Below are 12,198 nucleotides of genomic sequence, written 5' to 3' on the forward strand. Positions count from 1 at the left end.
ACTTAATTAATCAATTTCTATCAGGCAAGTGAAATTGGAAATTAAGCATGGATTTTTTTCCCTAGCTGAAGAAGAGGGCTAAACAATTGATCTATTTCAATATTATACCTTGGAAGAACCCAGATTGATTCAGTGCTTTTCTCAAGGTACTGGAACATACAGGAACTATTCCAATTCAGTGCAGTATATGTGGAAACTCCATTTATGTTTTCAGATACAGATTCAGCTGTAGTATAGCTTCACTGACCTAGGCAAGTTACATTAGAGATAAATAAAGCAGCAGGAGATCTGAGTCTACACTAACAATTGTCTGTATAATTTCATTGAATTCAAAGAGATTGCCTGAGTTGTATTTTACTGGAAAATGTAATGATTGTACTTTATATTCAAATGATCTGGCACAATAACTGAAAAAGAGAATTATATCTGTAACTGCAAATAAATTGTAAGTATCTATAAGTAATTCTTAAGTAAATCTTAAGAAATTGAACAGGTCAGCAAAAATGCTGTCCTGCATCATCTTAACTCTCATCTGCAAAGCAATTTGTGTTCTCTCAACTATACCCATTTTGGCCTTTTAATTGGATATGCATGACAGTGTTTATAGTGTTTCTTGAGCTGTCTGATACTTTTTATTGGAAATTAAGTATCTCGCTATACAATCTGTTTTGATTTCAAGATAATTAATGTCAAAATTATAAAATCACCGAAGTAACCATTGCAGCTGTTTTATCATGGTTGGCAAAGACATTTACAAATGTTTGGACCATCTGTTAAATATAACTTTGCAGCGCTGTGTATAACCATTGATTCTTAGGTTTACTATTCCTTTTTCCTAACTAGAAAAAAAAATCCTTTTTCCTAACTATCTTAGTGCTAGATATCACAATGCAGAAAACTGGTTGCTACTTAAGTTCTCACATCCAAAGTTGGCACAAGCAATTCTGTTGAGCTCAATCCCCTTGCAGCTACAGACATTAGAAAAATATGAATTCAAGAATCTGGGCATGTGGAAGTCTGTTAAAAGAAGATTTTTCCAAGGGAACAAATCTCATCATCACTTTTTAAGCAAATCTTAGGTGACAAGGTGATTCTGAACTTCAATTCCTTTCTAGATATTATTCAGCTCACATTAAAAAGAGGGATAACACAGAGGGCCACTCTGACAACATTCAAGCCACTAGATTTCTACAGATTTCTGAGCATGTAGTGTATTTTCACTACACAGCTTTGCTATTTGCCTCCAATACATTGTTCCATAAAACTGGCATTGCCTCATTGTGACTCTTTACAGAGTGGAAGAAAACATGCCAAGATAGAAAAAATAGTAAGAGAAAATACTTTCTAAAGAAGCTTAGCATGTGTGATTTTCAAAAAGCTTGGCTTCATTTGTACATAGCTAATGGAAAATTTGTGTGTGGGGGAGTGTAATTCTTGTGATTTTGATGTTCAGTGTAACAGTCACACTGAACATCAAAGTCACAATGAATTCTCCCCTCCCCCATATTTTCCATTAGTTGTGTAGACGTGAACAAGAGTTTCTGTCATGTTTTTGTGTAAGCAGAGATGTAATTTTGCTGTTGCAGTTGTACAAAAAAGTAACCATGAGACTTCCCCCAGTGAAAAAAACAAAAATGAAAACAAAAACAAAACAGAGAGAATAAACAATTGATGTTTGAGATAAAAGGGCCTAAAGGGCACTAATGGGCTACTGAGACTTCAGGCACCGATTTCAGTGGGAACAAGTTATAGCCAAGGAGGGAAGATGAAGGCTTAGTTCTTTTAGGTGCTCTAAAGGGTACATGACTCTGGAATATGACTTTGGCAAAATTCAGCCATTAATCTTTGGTACTGAACTCCAGGCCTGGATTCTTCCCTGTGATACTATATTATACCACACTGCTGGAGGACACTGGACCTACAGTGAATATAATTTACCATGGAAGAACCACTATTCCATGGGATAAGGCAATCCTCAGGTGACACGGGCAGGGGCTATGTGAAACACTGACAGTAGTAAGCCGATGAACGCCTTTTTAGTTTGCTTACTGTGCAGTAGTCTAATATTACTGCCCATTAGTGTCACAACACAGTTTTTCCCAGGCAATGCAATTGCACTTTAGTATTGGGCTACTGCACAGTCAGCATCTCATGTAGACACAGCCATAGTGCAGAAACTCCTATGCTTCTCTCCAGTTACTGATAATGAGGGAGGCCAGCAGTATGTAGGGCCACCTTCCCAGCATTTATCTCTGGTTTCAGCATTGGTCTCTTAAAGCCCCACTTTTGGGGCAACTCGGTCTTGTTATAAATTTGTATGTGGGGACTATTCTAACACACAGCCTACTCAAGCTTTCCAGCTATAACTTACATCTCCCCTTTTGGAGCTGGGCTGTGTGCTCCTTGGCCACAACTAAAGGTCTAGGCTTTCTAAGTAGCAGACTGCATTAAACCTCAAAATATATACCACTACTTTAAAGCTGTCTTCTTGGGTTGTATAAGGCTTTCTCTCTGATTTCAGTTCCCTCGCCAGCATCTCTTCACAAAGAACTTGTGTGAAACACAGCAAGAGAAAAAATATTCAGACATTCTTAAAAGGCATATCACTTTCATTCCTGCTCTGATACTTCATTTTTGAAACTGCCTAGCTTGATGTAAATCATGGAAAATGGAAGTGGTTTCTTAGCTAATCTGAAAGGAATCTCTTCTGTTGCATTTTCACTGAACACAGCCAGAAGTCCCAGTGGCTGAAGTTTAGTTTAACTGAAGTTAACAAATGATGTTGTTTGAGGGGTTATATCATGTTTTCCATTGTCATTTTGACATGAAACAGGCAACTCTGGAAACTCAAAAGCAGCAGGATTCATATTAAAGAAAAAAACAGTGTTTAAGGGGATGGATTCTTCCAAAGGAGATGATTTATGAAATGGAGAAAGCTGTTTCTATGAAACAATTTATTTTGAGGAAAAGTAATAACTATAAGATACATTTATCAACATTTGAGCCAATAAGCTGCACTATTTTGGGAAGCAAGTATCAATACAAAATTAATATGAGAATCAATTTACTGTTGCTCCTGTCCTGCAATTATTGCAAGAATGTAGGGAAGAAGATCAAAGCTAACTTTAAGCCACCATTAAGTTCCTTGTGATCTCACGGTGTCTAGGGCTCTGCTTAGCCCCTGGTAGAGTTTAAGGACTATTCCAGTGTATATTCTGGCTTCAGTGGTTGTCCGAGTCAACCATCAGCTAAAGCTATTCAGTGCAAAGGTTATTCTCTGGGAACCATTTTTATAATAGCATAATGGAATAAACAAGACAGGTGCAATCGTGACCTCACCCCTAAACATTAGGGGTGTGCAGAGTGGGCAATATTTGATTTGGATTAGGATTCGACCTGATTCAGGAGACAGTGATTCAATTTGCTGATTTGGATCACTGTCCCGATTCAATTCAGGTGAATCTGAAGATTTTATTCTGATTTGGAGAATCAGCAATTTGGCCAAAGCCTTATATGTTTTTTGTACATACTTTGAGGTACCAGGCATGGCTCATGAATGCTGAGATGGTGGGGTGGATGGAGCATCCCATGGGAGCACAGGGGGTGGACCCCCTGCACCCCTCCGGCTCGGCGATCAGCCGTCAAGGACCCTGGGTGCTCCCCCCAGATCCAGGAAGCACCAGTCGCTGAACTGGGGGGTGGGGGAGGGGTCCCCTCCCTGCTCTGCGGCGGACCCAGAGTGGACCTGGAAGTGGACCCAGTGTACTTCTGGTCCACTTCCAGGTCCACTGCCAAGCATGCAGGGAACCCCGCCACACACTCCTGTGGGATGCTCCACCCCACCATCACAGTGTTCATGAGCCATGCTGGGTACCTTGAGGTACTTAGAAAAAATATATAAAGCTGTGTCTATGGCTGAATTGTCAAATCTCTCCAAATCGAATTGGAGGATTCTAATTCAATTTGGAGAGATTAATGGGTCTCCTGGTTCGATTTGGATTTGGAGATTCAACCGCCAAATTGAGCCGAATCTCCCCCAAATTGAATCAGCAACTGATTTTTTTTATAGTTTTTTTTAGGGACAACTGGTTCAGAGAGGCATAAACTTTCACATGTGATTATCTACTTAATTCGACTCTGTTGCTTATGAAAGCTTATGCCTCTGAGGCAGTTACTCTGAAGTGCCACCCTGCCCTGTCTTCTGTCTTACTTAAGAGTAAATACCTTTCTCAATAGATTTTGAGAATGAAGGTAATATCAGAAAGACAGAAATTTTCCCACTTTATTCCCCTATTAGGTTCCATTCATTCTGGGCAATGAAAGGGATTATGCTACTTATTGAATGAAATATTTAAAAAAAAATCATCCTTAACCTCAAGGAAGCTAATTCTGAAGTTTTTATTCGGTATCTTTCTCTCCTTTCAGAATTTAGTCTAGGCACCAAATTGCACAAATCATATTAGGTCATGACAAATGTTAAATACAGGACATATAATTATTACTTCTGATATCTGGAAATTATGATACATGGTTATATTATTATTGAGACTGCTTCAAGGTTAAAAAATGTAATTAAAACTTAACTACGGTGGGATACATTAAGATATCTGTCAAAGAGCAAAACTAGGAAGTACAGAAATTACTTCTCCTTAATATGCAACATAAAAAATAGTATCTGTCAAAGAGAAAAATATTGCCACCCAATATTGAAGTATTTTAATATTATCAAATTTGAGTTTAAATCTATTTTTATTTCGAATATTGTATCATTAGAAATGTGTATCTGATTATAAATATTTATAGAGCCTTTGTATGATGTTTGATAGTCTTTTTAGTTAGAACCAGGTTACCACCTGACAGTAATGTGTAATTTAACAAACTAGGACTAGGACAGCAAATGCAGGCAATAAGCCTAGATAACACATTCGCTGACAATTTATTCCAGCTTCTTAAAACTGGAAATCACCAAGGGAGGATTTATTTTTTCATATCACATATTATTTCTACAACTACCTTAAGTTCCTCAACAAACTAATGACCAACATCATATTCCCTTTATTGTTTGTTTTCCTCATATCCTTATCTGTGTTTCACCATCACAGATGCATACGCATGCACACAATTACATCAGAAGGAGTTAATGGACACAACACGGATCTGTTTCTCATTCTAATAGGTTTTGAACAGTCATTAGCACAAACTGATTTAGAGGACAATGCAAATTTTCAGTGGCTATTGTAATAGTTGATTTTCTCTAAAAGCACACCCAAGGTCACTAAGAGCACATCCAAAGTTAACATTATTTTCATACTGCCATGGAAAGATGCCATACTGTTGAATCCTATAAGTGGTAGCCTGCACCTCTTCCTTCTCTTGACAGATTTCTCCTAAATCCAAATAATCTGTTACAGACAGAATTGGGAAGAACTAAATATGACACACTATATGGCAGTAGTAGAGAGGTAGCTATATAAGAACATAAGAACTCCATTTATTGGGTCAGACCATAGGTCCATCTTGCCCAGTATGCTGAGTCACACACTGACAGAGCGTGGATGTTGAAAGGCAGAGTGAGCAGGTTATGACCAGGGTTTTTCCCCTATTCCTCTCCTCCTTGCAGCTTCCAGCATTTAAGGTCTAGGAGGTTCTTATGTGCACCTAACTCCCATGTTAACCACGTTACTCTACAGAAGGCAGGATAGAGATGCATGTTAGTAATAGCTAGCAGTAGTTACAGGTTGCACTGTTGTCCATTAGTAATGCATATCATATTCTCCAGATTATCAAGATGTCTACATCCAAAGCTAATGCCCATATATGTCCAAGTTAATGTCCATGCCAATATAGGACTAGAATCTACAAAAAACATACTAATTCTAGCTCTTCTGTCACCACCACCAAACAAATTAATTATAACTAATAGCCAAGTGTTGCTAAGGCTGGCTACAACTAACATTTTGCAAGAGACAGAGTCTAATTTTTACCTGTCTAATTCAAGTCCCCAAATGCAGCCAACAGCTGGAAAGAGACAGGGTGTCTGTTTGTAATTTGTAACTCTGCTAGGAGAACAAATGTACTGGCTTTGACTAAAGCACTGCCATCAGGGCTAGGGGAAGCACCATTTACCTCTGTCTCTTCCCTTTGTAATAAAGCAGTGGATGTTTTCAGCCATCCCCCACCCACCCTTTTAAAAAGTCTGCTTCACTTTGGTCTCAAATGAAAAACAAGCATGGGAAATTAGGAAAGAGGGAGCTAATGCTCTCATTTTCACAAGGATAAGGTCTCTTGGGAATGTGTGTTTATGAAATCTGTCACATTTCCAGGAAAACATATACACCTGATTAGTCATGGGGGCAAGGGAGGAAATATTCTACAGGCTTTAATTTAGACAGTCATGCATAGTTTTTCCAAAACACAGTCTTGCTTGTGGTGCACACTCTGCTGAGTCTTTAATTTCATATGTTCACTTTTAACAATGTCATTGCAAAATTTGATAGCAAACACAGGGTGAAGCAACATAAGCCAGATGTACACTGCCAAGTATTCCACTCAGCTGCCTGTGTAGAACATCATGATGCCAGTTTCTGCATTCATAATTGTTTAAGATCTGAGTGCATTTGAGAATGTGTTAAGGAAAGGTGTTGAGGCATTTTATTAGACAGTGGTTCCAAAATAGGGTGAAGAGTAGGAAATGGATAATGGATGGCCTAAGATTGTTTTGGTAAAATATACAATATTGCTGCCTTCTCTCTACAGAATTCTTTTATTATTCCAGGAAGTCCTTGGAATAACTTTCTTACAAAAATGCTTTTTCTTCCATTTGCTCAGCTGAATACAAGCATGATTTCTGATCCATCTTGCTCTTATTCTTATTTCCCCACTCCTTTTTTTGTTAGACTGGGTGAGTCTCTTCTTGTTCAGTGAATGATGGATGTGGTACAAACCCAGTCATTTTAGAACATTTTCTTTGGATAGTAGACCTGTCATATGTGAACACTCAGTTAGCTACTAATATCCATGGCCATACATTGATGATACTCAGGACTATAATCAATCCATCTCTGTCTTTATCTTAAATAATGGCAATCTGATAAATATAAATGGATCAGAGAAATCTATACAACAAAGACACTGCCTCTTATCTCAGGTGTTCGCTTGCTCTGAGCTAATTTAGATAACTAAAGAATGCACACATATCATATTGTTGCATGTAGACACACTAAAGCAGGGTGGGCAAACAAAGGGATCCAGCCTGCAGTGGGGTTGGGGTGTTATGGAGGCTGGACTCTGGTTTCTGGCAGCCCAAGTGGCAGCAGTTCCTTCCATCTGACACTGCCAGTGGTGCCACTGCTGTCCGACCTGGTCCTGCTGCCTGGACACCCGATCCTGTCCACCCTTCACCCACTGCTGGGGGCACCAGACTGAGTGAGTGGGTGGGCAAGCAGGCAGGGGAGCGAGTGGGGTCTTTATGAAGATCAGCCTGGGACACACCGGGGCAGGGAATGCTTGGGTAGGAGGATGGGGTGGGGCTGTGGGTGGGCAGGGAGTGGCATCCAGGAGCAGGATGGAGGGTCAGGGCTGGGACCAGGGCTGGGAATGCAGGGTGGTAGCAGTGTGGAACTGGGGCCTGGGGCCTGGGACCTGGGGCAGAGCCATGATTTGCTGCTCATACATTCCTGCGATGGGTGCCAGTTCCATGGGTAGGGGCATGTAGGGAGCAGATCATGGCTCTGTCCTGGGCCCCAGCCCCATGCTGCAGCCATACCATGATCCCAGCCCTGGCCCCAGTCCCACTTGCCCTTCCTGCTCCCAGACACTGTTCTCCACCCACCTGTAGCCCCATCTCATCCTCCTAGCAGGGCTTGCTCTGCCTGTGGGGGTCCCAAGCCAGCCCCCATGGAAACCCTGAGGCCCAGGCCAGGATCATAAAACAGCACATGGCTGGGACCTAGGGTAGAGGCACATACAGAATTTTTGTGAGCTGTTGTAGGCTGGGCGGGATGGGGGTTGCTGACCTTGCCTACCATGGTGGGAGTGGAGAGTGCTGACTTGGCCCACAACAGCTCACCTAAACTCCCGAAGTGGCCCCTTAGCCCAAATAATTGCCCACCCCTGCACTAACGTCATGAAAAAGGTGGATTTATATGATAATGTAAGCATTAAGTTATTGCTATGCAAAGATTTAGTGTTGCGTTCTGCTATCACATAGTGATGTTCTGATGACCTCAGTGGAATTACTTATTATTTACGGTGTAAAAAAGAAAAAAAAATCCTAGGTCTTAGGTCTCCAAAATATCCTTATATTCATCATGGATGGGTGTCAGGAAGCTTGTGAGAAATAATGAGTACATTCATTTCATAGATAGATAACAGGCGGGTAACATATAGTTTGAAATCAGTCTAACAAACTATGCAGAGGACTGATAGTAATTTACCTTGTAGAGTCAACTAGAAGTGCAGCAAAATTGTGCGTAGTTCTTGACCCTACTTCCTATTTACATGAAAATTCCTTTAGTACATTTGAAAATAAGGCAGCCTTCAAATGGGTGTAAACCAATATATTTGGAGTAGTCTTTTACTAGAGTTTTCCGTGAGATCCTATGCTAGAGACAGCCATTTGCTCTGCACCATGTATGTGGTACTTCCTCATTTACAAGAAAGTTTTTTTGTGTAAAAGTGAACTTCATCCATGAAAGCTGTTGGTAAATAATGATAGCTTGAGGCAGAGCTTTCAGGAGAGTAAAACACCCAAAACTATAGCTCTCTTTATTTCAAATACTTTGAAATGTGTGAACAATTCTTTTAGTGATGTGCAATTTACGGCTTATTTCTAAAATCTCACATGCTTCTAGAAACATGTATATACCTGATCAGAGGAACTGTATGCTCAGGAATAAGTTTTAGTCTTACATTTTTTTTGCATATTTTTTCAACATTATGGTAACTCTATGCAAGATTGGACAGAATTCAGCACTTTGTTTTCTAATATTTTAGGGACCTAATACTTTAGTGTTACTAAATGTGAGGAAGCTGGAAGAACAGTGCCTTGACTAACTTAATAGCTCCCAAATCACTGACTCAATAATGTAACACAAATGAGCATTAAATATTAATTTCTTGAATCTGAATCTTCATTTGTCATGTATAAAAAAGAGTTGCCAGCCACCAGGTGGCGCTTTGTTATGACACCACAGGCCAGAAAAACTAGGCTTAACCCATATCAAGCTGAATCATTTTTACAAGATTAAAGAACCCTACTAAATTGCTAGGACATTTTCAAAACTCTATTAGTGCTACTGAGGGAAAATTTCAAATTTCTACAACAGCCATGAGCCAAAAAAGGGGAGATTCTTTCTTAAACTGATTTTTAACGTCCATTCCTGGAAACAAGAAAACAAAGAAACGCAGAACTCAGAACTACATCTGACTTTTCTAAGCGTACTGTTCACTAAGTAGCTTCCTTAACAATATGGCAAGGTTATTTGTAGCAATATTTTGCAAGGAAAATGTTGTATTTCCTTACATTGTATGATTTACAAATCACATCATATATTTTGAAAAATGGGCACTTCAGCATGTCTGGAATTTTTCTTTTCAAACCCGGACATTTTAGTGCAGCTCATCACTACATTATATGTGCATCAGCAATATTACTATTTAAGTATTTGAATTCTATTTTTATTATTAGGCTTTTTTGAGCATGTCCATTATGATGAGGGGGAAAAAAGCAAAAAAAGCTACTCTTTCAGAAGACAAAACTTTTTTAAAAAAGTTGTGGAAGAGAACATTCCAGGAAGAGGACAACAGGAGATATTCTAGGAAACCAAAAAGGATATTCAATTTCATCTCCATTTACAAATAAATTATTTTGTGTTTTACTATTATCTTCCAAGTAACCATAGCTCTCTATCCTCATGGAAGTTAGCCCAGTATGGAAATGCTGCCATACCATGAGACGTGAATGTGGCAAAGAAATACGCTGTTAAGGCTGTTCCTTCACATTTCTTGGCATGCTTGTTTCTCTTTGCCTAATGCTGGGTTACTTGAGTCAAAACGGGACACAACCAACTAAGGGGAGAAGGTTTATCATGGAATGATGCACAAGAGATTTTATTAAGTGATGAGGGTCTCAAACTGGGGGTATTTTTCACTGTGATCAGTGGAGAGGTCCTCCATTGTGCATGGTGAAAAACATATGAATTTGCTTTGTTGCTGTAACCCATTATATACATATTTTTGGCTTTTGCAATGTTCCATTTTCAGAGACCTGTTTAATCTATATGCTGAAAAAAGAGACTTAACAACAGCAGTAAAAATATAACCTGAAAAGGCAAAAGAATCATTTGAAATTAACAGTTTTGAATGGCATTTAGAAAGATTAACTTCCCTCAATTTTCATTAGGTATTTGGCATTTAGAATTCATTTTAAGTGCTTCTTTGTTACAGAGTATTATTCTTGACTTGCTCAGAATGAAACACTCACTCTGCTCCAGCTGCTCTACTAATAAAACCTCCTGTTGGAAAATTAGTAAACCCAGATGCAGAGGTTGCTTTCTAGGTATGCTTTTCCAGACAGGTTTTGCATTTTTTCCACTTAAAAAGGGATTGACCATGTCTAAATGCAGTACAATGTATGCTATTACCAATTATCTCTCTAATCATAAAGTAATTCATTTGTTTAGTGCATGAATAATGCATCATGTTTCTTTCATATTTAGAAGACACACAAAAGATGACATCACTTTTTAAGAGTAAGACATGAAAGGTTTTCATTAGAATCACCAGAAAGCAGAAATGGTGCAGATCCAAAAAGTATCAAATGTCTTTCAAGAATTGCAGCTGTTTAACTTAATCATAATCCTAATCATGATAAACTCATTTTAGAGTAAAGAGTAAGTAAGTGTAGACTGATTTTTCACTACAGTCCAGATTCACCTCTCTCTGTCGCTCTCTCTCTCCCTCTCTCTCATACACACCCTCCCACCAGTTATTACCTGATACTGTAAGGACTTAAAACAACCTGAAAATGTATAACTGAAAAGATTTTATATGAGTATATCCATTCATCATTCTGCTTTATGTCAAAAAGCAAAAGGAGAAACTTACCAGGCTTACACATATTTTTTTGATTTGTCTTAGGAAAAAAAATGAATTCAGCAATCCTGACAGGAACTTTTAAGTCCCCCACTCCCCAAAGTCTTTAAAACATCTTCCTGTGATGCCAAAGGAACATGTATTATGTGGTACAGAGTAACAATTCAAAAAATAGCTGAAAGTAGAAACTGATGACTTGTGACAAATGACTTCCAGAATGCACAGAGCTACGATGTTAAGAGGTTATTCCAAGAGTTAAAAGAAATAGTTTGAAAAACTTTCCAGTGCCTGTGGTAGCGAAAGCAAGTACAAACAAGAACCACAGCAACATAAGTAAGGAATATTGTTCAGTCTGTTTAAATGCAGAAAAAAGCGAAGCATATTTTACAATTATAAACCTCTGGATTAATAAAACACAGAACTACAGTATTCAGCTAAAACATTAACTCTTTGGCAATGAGGAATCAGTGATGGAAATATTTTCTGGGGGGATTTGAAAAGTCTCATTTCTTACAGGTTATTAAGATGACCAATGAACATAAATACATATAAATATATATAAAAATGTAAGAAGTGTGAATTACTCACCATCTTGTTGTGCCAAAATAACTGAGGGCTGAAAAATGGCAAGAATGAGCAAAACTATATTTTGCACAAAGCTCATCATGTCTAAATATTAGACATGAGACTCTATGTGCAAAAATAAAAATGTGGGGGAAAGAAAAATCAGTTCAAAATAGCACCATCGATTGTTCCCTGCCCTTTCAGCACCCGGGCCCTGTACAGAACTCAGCCACAGGCATTCCAGTGCTTTGGCCTTAAATAGGAAAAACTTTGGCTTCTCTTAACTTTCCAGCCCCTTTCTGCAATATGAGAAGAAGACCATCCCCTTAACAGTAGATGAAATGATTAATATTTCTCTTGGCTTTACAGAAGAAACAGCTAAGTAAACTAGATAAATAGCACATCTGGAGATCTTGTATGTATCTACATATGATACACACACACACACACACACACACACCCCAGCCCACATGAAGTGTGCATACTTTGTGTGTGTGTGTGTATGTGTAAGAGAGAGAGAGAGAGAGAGAAGTGTAAAAT

General features: G+C 38.8%; 1 protein-coding gene across 6 annotated transcripts in view; it reads right to left on the reverse strand.

Moving 5' to 3' along the window:
- Positions 1-11,898, reverse strand: part of COL3A1 (collagen type III alpha 1 chain) — a 75,012-nt gene extending 63,114 nt beyond the window's left edge. For 4 of the 6 annotated variants that reach the window (XM_019553836.1, XM_019553834.1, XM_019553832.1 and 1 more), the window contains exon 1: positions 11,683-11,898. In XM_019553836.1, the coding sequence (XP_019409381.1) occupies positions 11,683-11,761 (79 nt within the window). In that variant the 5' untranslated portion in view covers positions 11,762-11,898. The remainder of the gene's footprint in view (positions 1-11,682) is intronic. The other 2 variants (XM_019553835.1, XM_019553833.1) reach the window with 1 other exon arrangement.
- Positions 11,899-12,198: the final 300 nt, after the last annotated feature.

This window comes from Crocodylus porosus, unplaced genomic scaffold (genome assembly GCF_001723895.1).
Source record: "Crocodylus porosus isolate Cpor-Errol unplaced genomic scaffold, CroPor_comp1, whole genome shotgun sequence".
NCBI classification, from domain to species: Eukaryota; Metazoa; Chordata; order Crocodylia; family Crocodylidae; genus Crocodylus; species Crocodylus porosus.